At 47.8% G+C, this 23,427-nt stretch overlaps 1 protein-coding gene across 1 annotated transcript; it reads right to left on the minus strand.

Moving 5' to 3' along the window:
• Positions 1–1,261: 1,261 nt before the first annotated feature.
• Positions 1,262–9,010, minus strand: LOC128408899 (zinc finger protein 771-like). Its single transcript, XM_053378937.1, has 2 exons — positions 8,764–9,010; positions 1,262–2,940 (listed from the first exon to the last, which is right to left on the minus strand). The coding sequence occupies exon 2, from the start codon at positions 2,927–2,929 to the stop codon at positions 1,310–1,312; it is 1,620 nt and encodes a 539-aa protein (XP_053234912.1). The 5' UTR covers positions 2,930–2,940; positions 8,764–9,010; the 3' UTR covers positions 1,262–1,309.
• Positions 9,011–23,427: the final 14,417 nt, after the last annotated feature.

Genomic DNA, 23,427 nt, shown 5'->3' on the forward strand with positions numbered 1-23,427 from the left:
AGCACAATTTTGAATCAAGGTGGCAGGTGGAACCTTTCAAACCTGCTCTGATTTTTACCACCAATTTAAATCTTGTACTGTTTTTTTTCTGTTTCCCAGAATTCCCCAAAACGCCATGTGTGAGGCTGCTAGTGTGATATAGATTTAACCATGCTAATGATTTTGCTAGAATTTTTGCACCTGTACCTCCTCTTAATACTGATGGAATTCAGCCACCAATTTTGGCTTTGGTACTGTACAGGAAAAAAAGGAAACGTTCTAGATTTTAAAACAGAAAATATTACTCTTTCTTTTCTACACCTTATTTGATTGATGATGATCCCACTCTCTCTCTCTCCCAGTCTGCATCCTCAAAAAGGTTACCCACCTTTTGAAATGTCAACACGGGCATTAAGGGCCTGATCCTATGATCCCTAGGAGTCTTCCACTCTGCCTATGGAGGAGGCAAATCTTAAGGCAAGAGTGTGCTCCACTTTCATTGTGTTCTCCTAAAAATCTGCTACAGCTGTGCAGGGGGAGGGGTAGAAAAGAAAGGGAGCACATTTGAGGATGAATTGAGGGAAGCCTTGGTTCTGCAGTCTCCGAAACTTCCAGCATCCCTGCCCCCTCGGGGGAAAAAATGACAAGGAAACCACTGCCACATGAATTTTGGCTCTGGGTTTTTTTTTGTTTTTTGTTCTCTCCATTTCCATATTTTACTAATTTATTCAAGCGTTCTCACTAGAAACTTAAGGAGATAAAACAAGGCATAGTTTTCTTTTCAGGAAAAATAATAATCCCCCCACTACAAATGAAAAACAAACTCAGGCGAACTCCCAAGTTGCTGCCCACCTCCCCTAACACTAGACATTTTGCTACAGAGCAGGCTGCTCCCCCTTTTCCCCTCCAAAGTGGGGGGCGCTTTTGCTTCTGATCCGTTAAGCAGTGCGAGAAGCGGTCCGTGTGAACCCAGTCTGTCCATCGCCCGCTGCAGTGATGGGGTCCAGCTGCCGCAACAGGCAGGAGAACTTTTGATGCCGGCGCCAACGCGGCGGGGAGACCGTGGGTCGGAGCATAGGCTCCATAGGCACCACGCTGGCATCCGGACTCCAAGTCAAAAAAGCAACAAGGCGAGAAAGAAATCTTGGCACCGAGTCCGTAACAAAACCCCGCGCTGGGAATCAACTCTGGGGGGCTGAATCCTCAAGCTCTTCAGATCCAAAGGATCCCCAGGAAAAAGACCGAGTGGAAGAGACCGGCATGTCCAAAGTGCTTCTCTCCCGGGTGGCGGATGGAAGATGTACCTGTAGCTTCAGGCGCAGCTTAGCTCTCAGGAGTCTGCCCCCGAGTAGATCAGCTGAGTCGGGAAAGGCTCGGCCGGACCGTCCGTTTCCTCGTCGCCCCAGAAATAGGTGACGAGGTTGTCGGAATCCAAGATGGTGGCGGGCATACTGTTCGCTTTGACGGGGTTGAAGGGCACCCCGGGGTGCGCCTTGTGGTGGTGCCTGGCCAGGTGGCTCCGCTGGACGTAGCCCTTGTCGCAGTGGGGGCACATATAGGGCCTCTCGGCCTGGTGAAGCATCTGGTGCCGGGTCAGCGTGGACTTGACGGCGAAGCTCTTCCCGCAGATCTCGCAGTGGTAGGGCTTCTCCACCATGTGGATCCTCTCGTGGCGGCACAGCTTCGACATGGAGCAGAAGCCCTCGCCGCACATGACGCACCGGTACGGCCGCTCGCCCCGGTGCATGCGCAGGTGGCGGTTGAGGCTGCCGCTGTGCGCGAAGGCCTCGCCGCAATCGGGGCACAGGTAGGGCCGCTCCTCCACCATGGGGGGCATGGGGTAGGGGAACGGGCCCGGGAACATGTAGGGGAAAGCCTCCTCCCACAGGTCGCCCTTGTAGGGGCCGTCCTCCTCCCGGTGGCTCCGCTGGTGGCGGGTGACGCTGGTACTGCGGGTGAAGCTCTGCCCGCAGTCTGGGCACTTGTAGGGCTTCTCCCCCGTGTGGGTCATCTGGTGGGTGAGGAGGTTCAGGTTGAGGCTGAAGCTGCGCCCGCAGTCGAGGCACGAGTAGGGCTTCTCCCCCGTGTGGGTCCGCCAGTGGCGCGTCAGCGTCGACTTCCGGTTGAACACCCGCCCGCACTCGGTGCACGGGTACGCCCGCCCCCCGGGGTAGAACTGCTGCTGGAAGGACGCCTCAAAGGCGTCCCCCAGGCTGTCGATGGACATATCCCAGTCCTCCTTGGGGTAGTTCCCCGGGTACATGGCCGGCTTGAACGGGCTCTCCCACATCGGGTAATCCTCAGGGCCCTGGGAGAGGCTGGCTTCCTCGGGGTCGTCGAAGATGCTGAAGTGCAGCTCCACCTGCTGGTCGGAGGCCTCCTGCGCGGGGGCCTCACCTTTGGTTTCTCCTTCCGGCCGGCCTTCAGCCGGGAGGAACGAAGGCTTCACCGCCTCCGACGGCGGGCTGAGCTTCCTGCTCCAGGGGACGGGCCTGTCCCACGGGCGCTCGGGGTAGCCGGCCTGCAGGGGCTCGTCCGGCCTGACCTCGCTCGCGCAGAGCTTCCCCTCAGAGATGCCCCCTTCTGACTCCTCCAGGATGGTGAAATGAAGCTCCACCTGCTGCTCGGGGTCTTGCGGAAGGTAAGCCTCTGCCCGCCTCTCTCTGGCTCCCCGGTCAGGGTGCGGGAGGACCTCCTGGAGTTCCGGGGATGGGGAGCGCGACTGGTCAGAGTAAACAGAGTCATCGTCGAGCTCCGGCTGGCAGGAGTCAGCGGGCTGCAGCTCAGCATCGATCTCGCAGTGCCAGAGCTTCCCCTGAGAAATGCCGCCTTCGGATTCTTCCAAGATGGTGAAGTGCAGTTCGACTTGGGGCCCAAAGTCCTCCTCCTCTTCCTCCTCCTCCTCTTCTTCTTCCTCCTCCTGAAGAGTCTTTCCTTTTGGGTCCTTCATTGTTCCATCACCTGCTGGGATAAACAAGGAGAGTCCAGAAGTCAAGTCATATTCACAACTATACTTCCTGAAATCAGTGCTTCCCAAACTTGAGTCTCCAGCTGTTTTTGGACTACAATTCCCATCGCCCCTAGCTAGCAAGACCAGTGGCCAGGGATGATGGAAACGGTAGTTCGAAAAACAGCCCGAGACCCAACTTTGGGAAACACTGTTTTCGATGCTCAGGATAATCGGTGCTGTTTTGCTGAAAGACAACCCATTGCTGCGTGGCAGAGGAACCTCCAGATGTGGTCCTGTAGCTTCCAGATGTTACTAGACTGCTGCCACACACTCGCCATTCCTGGCTCATGTCGATGGATGTTCATGGCTCAAACGCTTTAACCAACGTGCCATCGTAGAGATCAGGGACCATACATGGTTCTCTCTAGATGTTAAGACTTTCAGCCAAGCTAGAATAGGCAATGGTCAAAAAGATTTTTTTTTGTATGGAATAACAGCCGCCCGGATGTTACTAGCCCAGAGGTGGAAGGAAGACAAGGTCCCTACCAGAGAGGAATGGCAAACTAAGCTGATGGACTATGCCGAAATGGCCAAACTGACCGGAAAACTCAGAAACCAAGAGGACAAAAACTTTATAAAAGAATGGGGAAAAAATTAAAGTTATTTAGGAGACCACTGTAAGCAGATGGAAACATACCTGAAGGAGCGTCTCCACCCACATCGTTCTCCCCGGACACTGAGGTCCAGCTCCGAGGGCCTTCTGGTGGTTCCTTCACTGCGAGAAGCGAAGTTACAGGGAATCAGGCAGAGGGCTTTCTCAGTGGTGGCGCCCACCCTGTGGAACGCCCTCCCATCAGATGTCAAAGGAAAAAACAACTACCAGACTTTTAGAAGACATCTGAAGGCAGCCCTGTTTAGGGAAGCTTTTAATATCTGAAGGACTATTGTATTTTAATATTTTATTGGAAGCCGCCCAGAGTGGATGGGGAAACACAGCCAGATGGGCAGGATATGTATAATAAATTATTATTATTATTATTATTGGCAGGATTTTGATTTCACTTGTAGTCTAACAAATACCCTAGACAATACGGATTGATATAAAAGTTAAGAGTATGGAAGAATATGCAGTTGTAAATGTTCAAAATGGGACCCCATGGAGGGAGCGGGGGGAAGTCGTGAGATTTGGAGGAATCTCTGTATATACCGTATTTTTTGCACCATAACACTCACTTTTTTCCTCCTAAAAAGTAAGGGGAAATGTCTGTGCGTGTTATGGAGGGAATGCCTACGGGTGGCATGCCTACGGATTTTCCTCCTCTAAAAACTACATGCGTGTTATGGTCGGGTGCGTGTTATAGAGCGAAAAATATGGTAGATTTATACAGTGGCACCTCGGGTTACATATGCTTCAGGTTACATACGCTTCAGGTTACAGACTCCGCTAACCCAGAAATAGTACCTCAGGTTAAGAACTTTGCTTCAGGATGAGAACAGAAATCGCGCAGCAGCGGTGCAGCGGCAGGCCCCATTAGCTAAAGTGGTACCTCAGGTTAAGAACAGTTTCAGGTTAAGAACGGACCTCCAGAACAAATTCTCAACCCAAGGTACCACTGTATTTGGATTTTTAGAACCTTGTATTTGTAAAATCAAATAAAAATGATTTCAAAAAAAGAGAGGAACAGCCAATGGCCAGGGATGACGGGAGAAACATCTGGGGGAAACCATATCAGCCACCCCTGCAATGGATGTTGCCGGACTACAACTCTCATCATGCCGACTAGGGATGATGGGATTTGGAGTCCAACACCTTCCTTGCTGTCATCATGTGGCATCAGATTATGGAGGGCGCATCCATGTTGAGAGGCCAGCGAGATGAGCGATAAAGTCTCAACATCTGTGATCTCCCCCAATGTCTGGCCCATGAGAAAACATCTAAAATAATAATAATAATGATAACAACAACAACAACAACAACAATAATAATAATTTATTATTTATACCCCGCCCATCTGGCTGGGTTTCCCCAGCCACTCTGGGCGGCTTCCAGAATATTAAAATACAATAGTCTATTAAACATTAAAAGCTTCCCTAAACAGGGCTGCCTTCAGATGTCTTCTAAAAGTCTGGCAGTTGTTTTTCTCTTTGACATCTGGTGGGAGGGCGTTCCACAGGGCGGGCGCCACTACCGAAAAGGCCCTCTGCCTGGTTCCCTGTAACGTGGCTTCTCGCAGCGAGGGAATCTAGGTATTTAGAAGACTTTGAGCCTCTAACACAAAGTGGCATAAAACACACACGTGCTAATTTATATTTAAATATGCAAATGTAGGCTGACTTTCAGATTGGGGTAGGAAGAGACCTCCCTGGCACTCACTGTCAGGGCTTAATTTGCCTGATGAAGAGGGCAGGTGGCTGGGGTGTCTTTGGAATGGCACACTGCAGTGTACAGAGCCCACTGTAAGCAAAGACGGAACATAGGAAGCTGTCCCATACTGAGTCAGCCCATTGCTCCATCTGGCTAGTGCTGCCTACACTGGCTGGCAGCAGCTGCCCAAGGACTCAGGCCAGGCAGACTCCCAAACCTACCTAGATTGAACCTGGGACTTTTTGCATGCAAGGAAGAGTCACAAGATCAAGCCCGGTTTGTGTAGATGCAGATTTGGTCGTGCAACAGACACAGTGTGAGTTCAAAAAGTTCCAGGAAAGGGAACCCTGATATTGTGGGGAGCAGCGCAATGGAGATATTAACTAGCATGCATCAGCAGCGTGAAAAGAAAGGAAAGCCATAAGAAGAGGCTGCAAATGAAGCTGGCAGTGTCATATTGCGGGGAAATGTTTGAAATGGTACACTGGGCAAAACGAACCCTTGGTCTTGATCCTGCAGGGCTCTCCTGTTGGCAGCCAACCTGCATTAGGCAGAATAGGATGAAAAATAGGACACCTCTTTTGGAGTTTGCTGCTGGTGGCGCTGTGGTCTAAACCACAGAGCCTAGGGCTTGCTGATCAGAAGGATGGTGGTTCGAATCCCTCCCATTCCTCAGTCCCTGCTCCTGCAAACCCAGCAGTTCAAAAGCACGTCAAAGTGCAAGTAGATAAATAGGTACCGCTCCAGCGGGAAGGTAAACGGCGTTTCCGTGTGCTGCTCTGGTTCGCCAGAAGTGCTTAGTCATGCTGGCCACATGACCCGGAAGCTGTACGCCGGCTCCCTTGGCCAGTAAAGCGAGATGAGCGCTGCAACCCCAGAGTCGGTCATGACTGGACCTAATGGCCAGGGGTCCCTTTACCTTTAGCTTACTCTTGCTGGACCAAGAAACCCCTGTCTCAAATGCTGGAGAGCTACTGCGAGTCAGTGTAGGTGATATTATTGATTGATTGATTTTGATTGAATTTATATACTACCCTATACCCGGAGGTCTCGGGGCAGTTCGCAAAAGAGATCACAATATATAAAATAAAAATAAAAACAATAACGCAATAATACACCCCCTCCCAATGGTCTGACTCGCTGTAAGGCGAGCTCCTGTATTACTGCAGCACAATTCTTGGACCGTGTGGGTCATTTGCAAATGTATTTTCTCCCGCAGATGCATTTCAGTCTCACAACTGGGAAGGGGTTTTACTTTTGGACGCCACAGGCAAAAGGTAAGTCATGGGACGGACACACCCACAAAGCAAAATCCACATTGCGGATCTTATTCTTTTTGCAAACCGCTTTGTGAGGTTTCATTACGATCAATCGGTCTATCGATTTTGTAAAATAGCAAGAATTTAAAAGAAAGCCACACCTTTCCCGAGCTGCTTGTGCAATTGTGCTGGGTGTCGGTAGCGCGATAAAGCATTGGAGGACAGAATAAATGGAAATACAGAAGGCAAAAGCAGAACTCACAAGCTCGTGATCCTAACCTACCAACCCAATTGCACAAGTAAAAAGGAAAGCAACAGGAAAAACATGCACACAAACCGTCAATCATATCCCCCTTTTTTTGTGTGTGGGGGGAAGCAAAGTTCCTGGTCTTGCAAGTGCTCTGAATCTCACACCAACCCCAATTCACACCAAAGCAAAAATACCCAATTCTGCATTGAAAAATAACCTTTGATTAAGCAGGTGTTGATCAGGGAGCCTGTTTCAGCCTGCCAATTAACTTTTCTGACGTAATTAGCTTGGCTTTATGCAACTGCGAGGGCTTTCGAGGGGCAATCATCTAGCCTGGAGGGACTGCTCAGGTTACCCCACCCATGTCAACACCCACCCCATTAATACTCTCCTGTGCCCCCCCCTCGCAACGCAGGTAGGACTTTGGTCTACTAAGGTTCTTTGTGCAAACAACAAACAGAACCAAGAGTTGCATTTCTTAGAACAGCCTACTCTGGATTTTAAGCCATGTCTAGGCCTCATGATTATTGCACACATTTGAAAATGTGCACGGCCTGTTGCGTCTCCCTCTTTCGGGCCCCTAAGCCTCCCCACAGAAACCCGAAAGCCAAGGCAAATATTTTAAAAATGAAGACTGTGCAACACACCTCCTTGCTCGGCTGAATTAACGCTCGCTCAGGCCTCCTGCCTTCAAGAGTGAGGATGCTGACGCACCCAACTATTTAAAATAATTCCAGGAAAGAAGCCTGGGAACTGTAGTTCTGCAAGGGGTGAACTGCAGTTCCCGGGATTCTTGGGGAGGGAAACATGCTTTCAATGTACGCATGCCTTAGACCAGGCTTCCTCAAACTCCTGATGTTTTGAGACTACAATTCCCATCATCCCTGACCACTGGTCCTGCTAGCTAGCGATCATGGGAGTTGTAGTCCCAAAACATCTGGAGGGCAGAGTTTGAGGAAGCCTGCCTTAGACCCACTTGAGGACTCTGTCTGCCACCCCTTCTGGGGTGTCACCTCACCCTACTCTGTGCACCCCACCCAGGAAAAACTTGCATACTGCCTCTGATGGCGGAGGTGGAAAAAGCAATGTTTAATTTGAAGAAGAGGCGCCTGTCGGGAGTTTGCATCTTTCCTCTTCCCTCCAGGTCCCCTTTTCCTTTTGTGCCCTGACTTTTCAACTGCAAGACTGCAGGAAGGGGCTTTGCCTTGCGGACTGCACACAAGCTACTGGGGGAGCCTTTTTGGCTGAGGAGCGGGGATCCAAACGCCCTAAATAAATTAACAATGCAGATCATATGCAACCTTTGCACCCCAAAGCTTGTGAAATCCCACCCTGGGGGGGAAATGCTTTGAAAGGGGAAGGGGAAAGGGAGGTCCCTCGCTTATCCAGGGACATGTCTCCTAAACACTCCCTTTTCACAGAAGTAGTGATGGGGAACCTCTGGCCCTCCAGATGTTGCGGAATGCAAACCCCCCACTGTTAGCCTTAATCGCCAGGGAGGTCGGAAGCTGCGGTAGCCTACAAGAAGGTCCTTATCCCTGTTCCATCCAGTATATTCTCCTTCGGATAAGAGTCCCAGCCCCTTTTCTCCAGCCAGAAACAGCCTCCCGGGCAGACTTTGAAAACAGCACGATTAAGGAAGCCAGAGAAGCGGAGGGAGGGGAATTTTTTCCTCCAAAAACGCGGCTTCTCTCTTGGGATCCTGGACGACGTGGCTCCTTCCCCGCTTCTCTAGTGAATTGCACCTCCCTTGGGAACCGCACCCCACACCCACCGCCCTATTCCTTCCCCCCACCCCCCCAGGGGTGTCGGACAAATGGCCATCATCCTCATTTCTCCATCCCTCCTCCCGGGGCGCAGGAGGGTGTGGGGCGGATGGGGCGTTTTGGGCTGCATGGCTGCGGAAGAGAGCCTGGGCGGAGCCCTCTGGAGCCGCGCTTTGGCCGGAGGGAGTTCCCACCTCGGTCCGGCGAAGGGAGTTGGGGGGGAAAAAATAAGGGAAGGGATCGGGCGTCGCTTCGTCCGAGCAACGGCGGCAGCGGCGGCGGCTGATCCAGTTCCCCGGTGCGAGGCTCGCTCCCGCTGATCCGGATGCAGCGAGCGCCTGATACAGGAAACTCATCCCGAGAAAGGCTGCGCGTAAAAGCGAAAAAAAGACACACAAAGAGAAGAGGGAGAGAGAGAGACCAGGCTGCCGAGCCTTTTAAATTGGCCAGAGCCCTCTGGTGGCAGCGGAGCAAGAGCTCGTGGGGGGGAGGAGAGAAGGAAGGAATAAAATCACTCTTTTCCTGGCAAACACACACACACACACACACACACACACACACACACGAGACACAAAACCTCACAGCCTTCGTGTTTCGACTGGGAAGGATTCTTGGAGAATATATGCAGCTTAGGGATGGGTCATGAGAGACAGTGTGGTGCAGTGGTTAGAGCAGCGGCTCTCAAAAGGGCTTGGCAGGAGAGGATAGGATAGGGAGTGCGGCGGGAATATTCAAAGGCAATAAAAGAAACATGTAAACGTTGCGGTGCAGTGTATAGTATTGAGGCATCTGATCAAGGCCTGTATTTAAAATGAGCTTAAAGATATATTTGCATATATTTTTTTTTTGCCAGGCAGAAGACCAGCTGGCTAAGGACTTTGGCAGATGTTTATCCTCCTGGACAAGGGACCCCCTGATTGATAGCAGGAGCCAAAATTCTCAAAGTTGTAAAAGGGAATTATAGGCTGGGAGCAAAAAGGTTACACTGACCCCACATATTACAGAATACAATCAAGCTGCAAAAGCACTAATTAAGAGTTGGTAAATAGTAGGATTTATTGTTTAACAAGATATAATACCATGTGCCTCCCATTAGAGACTTTAGCCACATTTTCCTAAGGTTAAAGGGCAAGAGCTAATGGGAAAAGCAGCTGGCCAGGAAAGGGGGGGGGTGTAAATTGAAGAGTTTTACGTTAAAAAGCTATCTATGTTAATGTATGAGATTTGTTGGCTTAAATGTAATGATGCAAAGGATTTAGAAAGTAAGAAAAGTTAGATTCTTATGTTAGATTCTTATTTCATTGATGGTGTGTGAGAATGTGAACCCAAGATCTCTGTTTAAGACAAAATGTAAGACAGAATGAGCATCTGTTTTAGCCATCTATTTTGGAATGGAGGGGTAACAAGGGCAAAAGGTGATCTGGTAATTAAGGTGCCTTGTTGAGGCAAATGTAAGATATATGGCTACTTGTTTGCCATTTATAGATAGAAGGAAATATAGCTCTCTGTCTCCCATAAAAGGTAATAGGAAATGGGTGTATCTTTTATGATTGGTTCTAGCAAACAGCCAATAGGAATTTCAACCAGGCTGATTGGACAGAGGCAGCCAAAGGAGGAGCAAGGGGGCTGGGCTGAGGGAATATAAGTGCTGGCCATCAGGGCTGGAGGATAGGCAGAGCTTTGGTAACCATATACCACTGTGCCTATCATTTATTTGTCTGACAAATAAATTATTATTTTAATTTCTCTATTGCTGCGTTGAATATTTCATTCCAGCTAAGCATTAACCACAAGCAGGGTGCTACATTATATCTAGGCTTGCCTGTTTAGGGAAGCTTTTAAAGTTTAACAGACCATTGTATTTTAATATTTGTTGGAAGCCGCCAAGAGTGGCTGGGGAAACCCAGCCAGATGGGCAGGGTATAAATAATATATTATTATTATAAGTCAGGAAAATTCCTGGTATGTCCTGGTTTCCGGGTGTAAAAACCACGTCAGAGGGTATTTTTGCCACCTCGGATGTATGGCAACGCGATGGGAAAATAATTGGAAATGGCTGCTAAAGCTTAAAACCATGACTTTTGGCAGGTTGACCCCCAAAAGCACGACAATTTGGGTTTAAAAAGCTCAACAATTTTGCGGGTGTCAGGAGTTTTGGTTTTTGAAATATGGCAACCCTAGTACGGTATATCAAAAGAATTTGTTGGATACACAACCATAAAGAGGACCCACACCTCTATTCAAGAGTGTTAGCTATTTTTCTACAGTTCTCCATGACATATTGTTGTGAACGGGGATTTTCCACTCTTACAAATATGAAAACTCGGAGGGGGGGGAGAAAGGTTTCTTTGTGTTGATGAGGAGATGAGAATTACAACCCAATATAAATGAGGTTACCTGGCAAAAGTAGGCTTACACCTCCCATTGAGTTTGTATACATACTTAAGGTACATATATATGAGGCTCGTTTATAATTATATTTTGGGAATGATTCATGAACGTAGGTAGCTGCGCTGTTTTATACTTTCTGAATGCCCTGTGATTATATTATGAAGTAGTTGTGTTCTGTGTTATAAATCAAGCACTGCTAGGACTTGTTTCTTTTTGGTTTTCCAATATATTTCTTACAATAGAATTGTAGAGTTGGAAGGGACCAAGGGGGGGTGTCAGACAAATTTGGTGTGGTGTGAGCAAATGTTTATTCTGAAAGTGTGGTCCCCAAGGGAAAACTTTGAGAACCACTGGGTTAGTATCGGACTAGGACCTGGGAGACCCGGGTTCAAATTCCCCGCTCACTGGGTGACATCTGGGCCAGTCGCTTCCTCTCAGACTAACCTACCTCACAGGATTGTTATGAAGATAAAACGAGGAGAACCGGGTACACCGCCTTGGAGGAACGGTGGGCTATAAATACGGTAAATAAATAAAATATTAACCATGGTGGCTGTTGTAGTGGCGCCCGCCCTGTGGAACGCCCTTGCAGCAGATGTCAAAGCGATAAACAACTACCTGACATTCAGAAGACATCTTAAGGCAGCCCTGTTCAGGGAAGTTTTTAACGTGTGATATTTTACTGTATTTTTGGTTTTTATGGAAGCCGCCCAGAGTGGCTGGGGAGGCCCAGCCAGATGGGCGGGGTATAAATAATAAATTATTATTATTATTATTATTATTATTATTATTATTATTATTGTAATGTTATAAGAATTTTAAGGTCTTAGATATATAATAAATGTTCATAAATGTACCAAGCAAACACGTACATAAATATATAAACCACACGTCTGAAGCAGCACAGGAAGACAGTCCTGAAACCATTTTGACTCCCAAGCTGACCAAATGTTTCTATGCAAGGAGGGAGGAGGTGAAAAAAAAACCCTTCCTTGTTACAGGAATATAGTAATCACCATTTCAAAGGAATGGCCAGACTACCAGGAAAGGCAATCAGATAAGGCATTATCAGATAACCTGGCAGACAGGAAAAACAACATTCAAATTTCTGTTGTAGACCACCTTTTCTGTGATGTTTGTGGGGTGTGGTCTTGGGTTACATCCCTTCTGTGATGTATGTATGATGTATGGAGGGGTGGTCCTGAGCTCCAGGACAGGGAATTTAAAATGTCTCTGTAAGGGGAGGCACACCTTTGTTCTGAGTCCTCCTCCGTCCTCCTGCATGTGAGGGGAGCACCCTGATGCAACAGCTTTAATAAAGATCAGGCTTACTAGCTGCTTTGCTTCTCAATATTCTCTGGTTGGCCTCTGTTATTTTCTCCTACCAATAGGGAACCCACGTAAGGACTCTATACGGGCTCTTGGATACCCCATAAGGGAAAAAGGGCAGATTTTGTTTGCAACAGTAACCAGAGGCTCTGTGCCTCTGAGTACCAGTTGCAGTGATTCTTGCTAGCGGGCAGTGGCCGCTGCACTGGGGTCCTGCTGGTTGAGGGGCTCCAGGCAGAGGCAGATTTAGGGAAGTAATGACCGGTTTGGCCACACTGGGCGTGGAGCCTGGCTCTTATAGTAATAGGTTCATTGCTCACACAGCCCTTAACCTTTAAGGCAGCCTTTGCCAACATGGCGCCCTCCTGGAGTTTTTGACTACAATTCCTATCTGCCCCAGCCACCACTGGCAAAGGGTTTTTGTGTGGTTCTAACATCCACAGAGGGACGCGGGTGGTGCTGTGGGTTAAACCTCAGCACCTAGGACTTGCCGATCGCATAGTCGGCGGTTCAAATCCCTGCGGCTCCCGTTGCTCGGTCCCAGCGCCTGCCAACCTAGCAGTTCGAAGGCACCCCCGGGTGCAAGTAGATAAATAGGGACCGCTTACTAGCGGGAAGGTAAACGGCGTCTCCATCTCCATTGTTCTACCCGGACGCTGAGGTCCAGTGCCGAGGACCTTCTGGTGGTTCCCTCGCTGAGAGAAGCAAAGCTACAGGGAACCAGGCAGAGGGCCTTCTCGGTTGTGGCGCCCGCCCTGTGGAACGCCCTCCCACCAGATGTCAAAGAGAACAACAACTATCAGACTTTTAGAAGACATCTGAAGGCAGCCCTGTTTAGGGAAGCTGTTAATGTTTAATAGACTATTGTATTTTAATATTCTGTTGGAAGCTGCCCAGAGTGGCTGGGGAGACCCAGCCAGATGGATGGGGTAAAAATAATAAATTATTATAATATTATTGTTATAAATATAAGTTACACTCATTACAGCCAGAGCAGTAGTTGACTGAGTCTTGACTTTGCGCTTAAGCATCTGTGCCAGGCTTGTGTGTTCAAAATATTTATTTGTTTAAAGTGTTTTAACTACCCTTCATCAAAAAAAGAAAGAACCCAGGGGATTTTACGCATCCCTCCAGTTAAAATAGCAACGTGCACGATAAAACAGTAAAATGCAAACTAAGAAGTCCTGGTATTAAAGAATACAAACCATAAAAAAAATGCAGCAGAAATCCTAATAAAAAAAAGAAACAGCACCCGTCTGGCTTAAAGAGGGGTGCTTTAAGGCCATGCCTGAAACTCAGTAAGGAAGGAGCCAACTGTGAGTGACAGCTCCATGGCAGGGCTAAGGTCCTCCCTGTGTATCCTTTGAGCTATGTTCATCTGTGGGCTTGGGTGATGGGTCTCCTCTGCAGATCTGAAAGCACAATTATTGTAATTATGTGGCACTTGCGAGAGTGCTTCTCTGGCCCTTTGGGACCAAAGCACAACAGCTGGCGTTGTTATTTGTTGCGACGGGAATGAGCGTGTGAGCATTGCGTGCTCTTCAAGGGTCTTTGCATGTGAGAGAAGGAAGTTTCATTGTTCGTGGCTGATAGCAAGCCCCAGTTTCCTGCTTCTTCTGAATTTGAGAAGCCTCCTGCCTCCGAGAGGAAAATAATCCCAAAGTCTAGAGGGCCCAGATCAGCCTCGAAGTGAACGGGTGCTGTTTCCGGCAGGTTGATGGGCAGCTTCCTTGACTTCTCCCCCCCCCCAAAAAGAGAAAGAAACTAAGTGGAGATTGAAGGATGCTAGCAATGATCAGAGGCAGGCATCTCTGGCCCTCCAGACATTTGCTGGACTGCAGCTCCCATCATCCCCGACTGCTGGCCATGCTGGCTGAGGCTGATGGGAGGTGAAGTCCAGGAACCTCCAGGAGGCCCCCCCTTCACCTGATCTCAGGAAGGCCGGGCTCATGCCCTCCACTCTGGTAGTGAAGAAAAGAGAGACAGCTGCATTGCCTGGACTGTTAGAATTCCTGCTCCGTGATTGCAGTCATGGGATTGTTGTCTATCACATGACGGTATATGTTTCGACTCCACAAAGTGAGAAGCCACGGAGACAGGCATGTGACACACAACAGTCATGCCTGTTCCTTTTAAGGTGGAACGAAACTATAGCCTAACATGGACAATTCTCATGAGCGCCACAACGAAACGAGGTGAGACACACAGCTGCAGCTCTTGCTCTCTGACACGGGGCCAAAGCTGCCCTCTGATATCATGCAATCGCCGTGTGCTTCATCTGTTGGTGCCTCTTCAAATGGCACCTCTGGGTGTAGCTTTTGTCGCAGGAGGGACACTTGAAGGGCTTCTCGCTTTGGTGCAGCGCCTGGTGCCTGATCATCGAAAACTTCTCGGTGAACGTGTTGCCGCAGTCGGGGCAGCGGAAAGGTTTCTCGCCAGCTGCCCGGTTCTTCTGAACCCCCGGAGCTGGGAAGGAGAGTTGCTTGCAAGCGCTGCATTGCTTTCTTTCGATCAAGCCCATCCCACCGCCAGGGACACGAAGGGGCTTCTCCCCGCAGGGCGTCTTCTGATGGGGCAGGGCGCCCAGGCAACGCAGGTTCTGGTGCCTGGGAATGCTTGATCGGTGCAAGAAGCCCTTCCTGCAGTCAGGACACTTGAATGGTTTTTCTACCATGTCTCCTGCCGGGCTGGGAAGGCCCTGGAGGCTAAGTGGGCTGAAGAGTTTCTGCCGCTCACCTGTGAAGGTTTTCTGGGGTGCGGAATGGCTGGCTGCGCTGAAACTAACAGGGGATCTGCCGTCAAGACCTTTGTGGGTCTGCTCAGGGGGGGCAGGGGGGTTTAGCTTCAGAGCGGGTTTGCCTCCCTCTCTGGGACCCAAGAAAGACCCCCTTCCAGCACAAGCTCCCTCACGAATCTGGAAAGACAGAGGCGCATTGCCGCAGAGGTGAGAAGTTCCTTTCCTTGGGTGGATGGTGGGTTCTTCAGCAGTGCCATCACAGCGATGCCCTCCCTTTCTCAGAAGCAGGTTCGGCCCAGCAACATCTCGGGCCTTGCTCCGCTTAGATCCCTGCGAAACGGTCGCTGTGGCAAAGCACACTGTAGTCGGCTGCCGGGAGCCTTCCTGCTGTAAACATCCCACCAGGCCTTCCCCATCGGAATGATCTCTCGGCGCCTCTGGAGGCTTGCCAGGGTTTTTTCCAGAGAAAACGGGCTCATCGCTCCTTCTTGCCTGAAGGCCGGTCCCCTGCTGGATTTCTGAAACGGTCCTGCCGGCCGAAGGTTTCCCCTGGAGGACGCCTCCTTCCAATTTGGGCACAAAATTATACTGCAGTCGTACCAGCGGCACGGCAGCACTCTCCTGCTGCGGGGATTCGGGCTCCGAGGTCTGCAGTATCCTGCTGTCTGCTTGGAGAACAAGGAAATACAGGAATGAGTCAACGTGACCCAGTTCTGAAAACAGAGCAAGAATCCAGCCTTGGGCATAAAGCATGCCAGAGGCAGATCTGCCTAGTAAAACACAAAATGTATAGCAATAGGGGAGCTGGATGAGGGATAGGAAAGCTGTGGCCCTCCAGAGGTTGTCAGACCGCAGCTCCCATGAGTCTCAGCCAACCTGGTCAATGACCTGGGATGATGGGAGTTGTAGTTCGGCAGCATTTGTAGGGTCTTCCACCCCTAATGTAGTCCAGCCCTCTGCCCAGCTCAGGAATCTGCAACTATGGCATTCCTGACAGTCTCTGCTTAAATATCACCAGTGATGAAGGATCCATTATCATCTCCCATGGCAGCCTCTCTTCCGCGGATGAAAAGCTCTTCCCATTTTCGAGTCAAAACTTGCTTGCTTTCCATTTCCACCTATTAGTTCTAGACCCACCCTTTGGAGCCACTGAAAACAATTCTTTAGATCAGGGGTCAGCAAACCTTTAAAGCCCTAAACGACCTCGGTCCTGTATACCTGAAGAAGCGTCTCCACCCGCATCGTTCAGCCCAGACACTGAGATCCAGCTTTGAGGGCCTTCTGGTGGTTCCCTCATTGCGAGAAGTGAGGTTACAGGGAACCAGGCAGTGGGTCTTCTCGGTAGTGGCACCCATCCTGTGGAACGCCCTCCCTTCAGATATAAAGGAAATAAGCAGCTATCCTATCTTTAAAAGACATCTGAAGGCAGCCCTGTTTAGGGAATTTTTAATATTTAATGCTGTATTGTTTTTAACACTCGATTGGGAGCTGCCCAGAGTGGCTGGGGAAACTCAACCAGATGGGCGGGGTATAAATAAATTATTATTATTATTATTATTATTATTATTATTATTATTATTATTATATTTTTCAGTAGGGGGCCGGTCCACTGTCCCTCAGGCCTTGTGGGGTGGCAGACTATTTTTGGAAAAAATATATATGAATGAATTCCTATGCCCTACAAATAACCCAGAGATGCATTTTAAATAAAAGCACACATTCTACTCATGTAAAAACACGCTGATTCCTGGACTGTCTGCGGGCTGAATTTAGAAGGCGATTGGACCGGATCCGGCCCCTGGGCCTTAGTTTGCCTACCCCTGCTTTAGATACTTGAAGACCGCTGCCATGTCTCTCCTTAAATCAGGTCTGGGGTCAGTCCTCTAGTCTAGACCAGCGTTTCTCAAATTTGGGTCTCCAGCTCTTTTTGGACTACAATTCCCATCATCCCTGACCACTGGTCCCGCTAGCTAGGGATGATGGGAGTTGTAGTCCAAAACAGCTGGAGACCCAAGTTTGGGAAACGCTGCTCTTAGATGCTGCTGGACTACGACTCCCATCATCCTTTGCCACGCTTGCTAGGACTGATGGGAGTTGGAGTTCAGCAACATCTGGAAGGTCAAAGGTTCCCCACCACTTTGGCTAAACATACCCAGCTCTTTCAACTGCTCTCCTTTCCATCCAGAAGGCAATAGTAGCTCAAGGATTCCTGATAATCCCACTCAGCATAGACCTACTGAAATTAATGAGGGTGTCTACACAGTAGCCTTGTTTAGACTTTTTTTAAAAAATAGAATTGCAGAATTATAAAAGGCGCAAATAATCCTAAGGGCTACTTTGCACACATTTGCACAAGCACACACAAATGGAAACGGGCTCTGGCTTTGCCTTCACCCTGACCTGCTATATTTCTGTGTGCAGGGCGTTCTTGTAATAAAGGTGAATGTTCAAATACGCAATCCCCGCCCCAACCTGTTTGTTTCGCTACTTTGCCCTTGGTTGTTTGTGATTTTATTTTAGGATTTAAACTGTAGCTGTTTTAATTGTAACATGTTTGCGATACACCCTGGTACCACTCACTATCATTACAAATTACAAGCAAACCTCTTGCAGTAGTACAGTGGTAAAGGAAAGGTAAAGGGACCCCTGACCGTTAGGTCCAGTCATGGCCGACTCTGGGGTTGTGGCGCTCATCTCGCTTTATTGGCCGAGGGAGCCGGCGTACAGCTTCCGGGTCATGTGGCCAGCATGACTAAGCCGCTTCTGGCGAACCAGAGCAGCGCACGGAAACGCCGTTTACCTTCCAGCCAGAGCAGTACCTATTGATCTACTTGCACTTTGACGTGCTTTCGAACTGCTCAGGTTAAGAACTTAATTCGTTCCAGAGGTCCGTTCTTAACCTGAAACTGTTCTTAACCTGAGGTCCCACTTTAGCTAATGGGGCCTCCCGCTGCCGCCGCGCCGCCGCTGCACAATTTCTGTTCTCATGCTGAAGCAAAGTTCTTAACCTGAAGCACTATTTCTGGGTTAGCGGAGTCTGTAACCTGAAGCGTTTGTAACCTGAAGTACCACTGTACAGCTCTGGGAGGACTGTACTGTACCAAATATTATCTATTTGAATCGATTCTCAGTGTGGAACAATTAAGCATCTCTGCATTTCTACCTCACTCTCCTCATCTGTAATGTGGGCGACCTGCTCGGCCGCTTTGTTCAGGGATGAACACGCCATTCCTCACCTTGGGATAAGCATGGCAAAATCTCAAACTCCTCGACAATATGGGCCAGCGAGAGGGGCAACGTGAGGCCTTGTTCCATCTCAAAGTAAATTTCAGGCTTGGGATTCTTCAGTTCTGTTCAGCCAGCAAGCAAAAGAGAGAGAACAAAAATCTTAGGAGAGGTTCAGCTCACTCTCTCCTACAGCAGACATAGCTTAGCGGCAGACCACATGCTTTTCACTGAAAATGTCAAATGTTCAATTCCTGTCATCTTCAGCTAAGGGGTCTAGGAGTAGCAGGTGATGAGAAATATCTGAGCCTGAAACCATGGAGAACGGCTGCTGGTTAGCACCCCCCAACCTGGTGCCCTCAAATATGTTGTCAGCTATAACTCCCACCTGCCCTCAAACTCAGAAATGACCTAGTTTCAAAATATAATATTGCAGGATTACATTTTTAAAAAACCTAACATCCGTGAATATTGGGCAAGAAGTGACCAGCTAATCTCAAAGAGGGCTTACTTCTGAGTCAACATGCTTAGGGTGAATTTGCACCACTTATTCTTGTGGCTTCCTTTTTTATATACATAATTTTTTAATTAAATTCTCTGTTTTACAATTTAAGTACTCATTTTTACATCCTTAAGATATCGATGACTTCCCTTCTGCCCTTTCCATGGTTCATTTTACATATCATAAATCCCTGCATATTTTACAGAAACAATACCATTCAATATTGCATTATGACATCCATCGTAACTTATTTACACTGTTGAATTTATCTGAATGCTGCCAGGGCTTTCAGCTGTACACAGTTATTTCCCATATATTCAATAAACGTCTTCCAATCTTCTCTAAATGTATGTTCTTCTTGTTCTATATGTTAAGTCTGCAAGCTGAGCATATTCTGTCCGCTTAAATTGCCAACTCTTCTTTGGCTGGGACCTCCTTCCTTTTCCATTTTTGGGCTAACAAAACACGGGCCGCAGTAATGGCATACGTAAATAACCTTTTTTGACCCCTGGAAATTTCAGTCTGAATTATCCCCAACAGAAAAGGACTCTGGTTTTTTTTTGGGGGGGGAGGGAGTACTTTTAAACATTTTTTCCCATTCATTATGGATCATTGTGGCTTCCTTTTCTTGATTTCTCATGGGGAGGAAGAACCTTCTTACTCTCTGATATCCACGCATATTCCTGCAGCTGTTCTGCATCTCCAGTACAATACCGGGTAGGAACTGCAGGCGAGAGGAGGGTGGAATTCTGCAACAATTTTTGACATAAGCTTAAGTTGGGGAGACAGTAGTGAAAGTGAGAGTGATGCCCACTGCTTATGAAAAGACATGCTTTTATATTTGGTGGGTGGGGTTGGTTGTCTTTGCTGCACTTATGTTGACAACTGTTAACGGAGAAATCTGAGAGCTCCCTTGGACAAAAAACAAGGACACCAGCCAGGAATACCAGAGCAGCCAGTAGGCTTGGTCTTTATTGAAGACTGTCTCAACAGGACTCCCACCTGCCACAAGGTGGAACAAGATGGAAGCCCCAAACAAAAGAGCCCCCAAACTTTTATTAGCTGCTAATCCCCATGTTACACCCCCCAAACTACATCACTAATACATCACGGTTACATCATGAAAGGGGAGGTCTGGTGGCAGTAATCTGAGCATCCTGGACCCTGCCCCATGGTTCTCCTTGCCCTCCACCAAACACCCATCAAGTGTAACAAAAGAGATATTTACATTTCCCTGTTTCCCAACCAAGTTAATCACACCCTTTTGTCTTCATCTGGGTTTGTTATTTCTGGAATGGCTACCTGTCTGGCACTCAGGTATCAGGATGCCAGGAATTATCACTCAGGCAGAGTAGCTGAGCTCACATGTCTATATGAATTTCTGAAGTTTTCCCAGTACATAGATACATTTATCAGTGAATTCTTACATTTGGTATTGTGCAGCAAAGGCTCTTTGAATAGATAGGAAGAAACTATGATGAAGTGTTTTGTGGGGACAAATCACAAAAGTCACAAAAGTGATTGTGCTGATTTTGGTAGTGGGCTGCATGTGCATGATATCTGCTGGAGGGGCAACCCCACCCCCAACCTACACATAAATTCCTGCAACACCTGGCAGGAGTTACTATGCTCCCTATATGTTAGTTTTTCTAGGTTCAGGGGTTCCCAGGGGTCCATGAGCTTCATTTGGGGAGGGGGTTCCATGACATGCCTGCAATAATACAATTAAAAACCATACAGCATGCCATTTGCTACAATGGGCAGCAAAATCACCAAGAACCCTCGGTAATTTTCAAGTGGTGCCTGGGGAAGACCACTTTTTAGTTTATATCAGGGTTCGGCAACCTAAGGCCCATGGGGCACAAGCAGTCCATGGGGGTCATTTAACCGCCCCACGAGCTGCCCCTGAACCGAGTCGCCTGCTCGGCGAGTCCCTGCGCGCTGCACTAAACCGGCGCAGTGCGGCGACTCACTTCTGCGGTGCCAGAAATCGTGTCTGCGCAGACATAGATGCCGGAAAACGCAGGCACAGTCGCGATCTGGCCCAGGGAGGGATCTCTGCTGGAGTGAACTGGCCCAGGCAAGGCAAACCTTGCTGACCCCTGGCTTATATCAATGCTTTAAAAGACGTTTTCATCCAATTGCTCTGTACCGCTTTTAAGTGTGGATGTTTTAAATTGTATTTTTATATGCATTTGTGATGTTTTTATAATGTTGCAAAGAGCTTAGAGACTTCATTGAAACATGAAGTGGTGGATGATAATAATAATAATAATAATAATAATAATAATAATAATAATAATAATGGCTGCATCTACAATCCTGCTAATGATGAAGTTTACAGGGTAGCTGTGGGAAAACCAGTGCTGGATTTACATATAAGCTAAACAAACTACAGTTTAGGGCCCCATTCTCTTGGGCCCCCCCAAAAAAATATAGGGGGGGACTGGATGTACATTCCCAAAATATAAGATAAAAAAACAAATAAAATAAAACCTACATACAGCAACAGTGTTTTGTGTTGTGTAGGCTTCTATGATGTAAGTCATGGGCCCAGCCTGCTAGGCTGCCCCCTAAAATATCACTGGTTTGCTAATTTCTATATATAGGGTGCCTACATTCTGCATGTGCAAATGGCTTTAGATACCTATTAGGTCCATAAATTACCCTATAGCATATATTCAACACAAAAAACCTGCGACAATTTGTTGTTGACAAAGGACAGCTGGACATATAAAGGGCCCCATTACCTTCAGTAGCTTAGGGCCTCATCTTTTTTTTTTTATAAATATTTATTAAAATTTTCCATTTCATGCAAACAAAAAGAAGAGAAGAAAAAAGAAAAAAAAGCACAAAAAAAGACAATATTAAAAACACATAATTTTCAAAACCTAGTTTCCAAACCATCGTCCTTTGACTTCCTCGAACCTCCCCTTCTTGTTTTCTAGATCAAATTATTTATCCAGCAAATCCTGATCTCCCAACTTCGCACTTAATTAACCCCTTATTTTCTATTCAGCTTCTTAGATTATTGTAACTTAAACCTTATTAAAACAAGAGAAAAAGAAAAAACATTTCTTCCATATTCTTTTACCATAACAGCTAGAAACCATTAATTTCAATCCAACTCCCTTCAAAGTTCAGTAATGTTACAGTATTTCTTTAAATAGTCCTTAAATTTCTTCCAATCTTCTTCTGCCGACTCTTCTCCCTGGTCGCGGATTCTGCCAGTCATTTCTGCCAATCCCATACAGTCAATCAGCTTCGTCTGCCATTCTTCCAGAGTGGGTAGATCTTGCGTCTTCCAGTGCTTTGCTATAAGTATTCTTGCTGCTGTTGTTGCATACATAAAAAAAGTTCTATCCTTCTTTGGCACCAATTGGCCGACTATGCCCAGGAGAAAGGCCTCTGGTTTCTTCAGGAAGGTATATTTAAATACCTTTTTCATTTCATTATAAATCATCTCCCAGAAGGCCTTAATCCTTGGGCACGTCCACCAAAGGTGAAAGAATGTACCTTCAGTTTCCTTACACTTCCAACATTTATTATCAGGCAAATGATAAGCTTAGGCTTATAAATTTGGCTCTGGGGAAAACCACAATCGCTCCAATTAACCTACCTCACAGGATTGTTGTGAAACCAAACTGTATGGCTGGAGAGCAGGAGGGAGAAATGCTTCATAAATTGTAATTGTTTAGGGAAGCTTTTAATGTTTGATGCATTACTGTTTTTTAATATTTTGTTGGAAGCCACCCAGAGTGGCTGGGGAAGCCCAGCCAGGTGGGTGGGGTATAAATAATAAATTATTATTATTATTATTATTATTATTATTATTATTATTATTATTATTATTATTATTGGAAGATGCAAGACTTACCCAGCCAGGATAGCATGGTGCAATACTGCTGGATGTTATTCCCACTGAGGGCAAGCAGGTGGGGGTCCAAGGTGAACTCCTTTTCTTCCATGAGAACCACAGATACCTCTTCAAAGATTGTAGGCCCCTAAAACAGAGGGAAAAGAGCCCAAAAATCAGCACTGTGTTTTCAAACGGCAGGTGGTGGGAGGGGAAGAATGCCCAGATCTCCCTCCCACACCCAGGTGGGCTTGGTTCAGTGTACAGTTCAGAGGTGCAGGCTGGACGGTTAAGTCCAGTCAAAGGTGACTATGGGGCTGGGGCGCTCATCTCGCTTTCAGGCCAAAGGAGCCAGTGTTTGTCCACAGACAGCTTTCTGGGTCATGTGGCCAGCAGGACTAAATTGCTTCTGGTGCAATGGGACACTGTGACGGAAACCAGAGTGCACGGAAACACCATTTACCTTCCTGCCACAGAGGTACCTATTTATCTACTTGTGCTGGTGTGCTTTCGAACTGCTAGGTTTGTAGAAGCTGGGACAGAAGCAACGGGCGCTCACTCCATTGCGGGGATTCGAACCGCCAACCTTCCGATCTGGGTAGGACTTGCTTGGCTAACAACCCTACGGCTGAAGCCCTGAGCAGGGATTTCTGCTTGCACAATGGGGTTTCCTTCCTCCCCAGCTGGTGCCCCCAAAATTGGTTCTCTCTCGGTGTGTGTAAGGGGTGTGTGAAACCTCCCCCCAGAACATTGCACAGAGAGGAATGCTTGCACTGATGGAATGATCAGAAAAGCATATTGCTGACTTCCTACCAATG

The sequence above is a fragment of the Podarcis raffonei genome, chromosome 2 (assembly GCF_027172205.1).
Source record: "Podarcis raffonei isolate rPodRaf1 chromosome 2, rPodRaf1.pri, whole genome shotgun sequence".
In the NCBI taxonomy this organism is placed as follows: domain Eukaryota; kingdom Metazoa; phylum Chordata; class Lepidosauria; order Squamata; family Lacertidae; genus Podarcis; species Podarcis raffonei.

Coding starts and splice junctions, on each gene's coding strand:
- LOC128408899 (XM_053378937.1), bottom strand. CDS start 2,929: ATGAAGGACCCAAAAGGAAAGACTCTTCAGGAGGAGGAAGAAGAAGAG.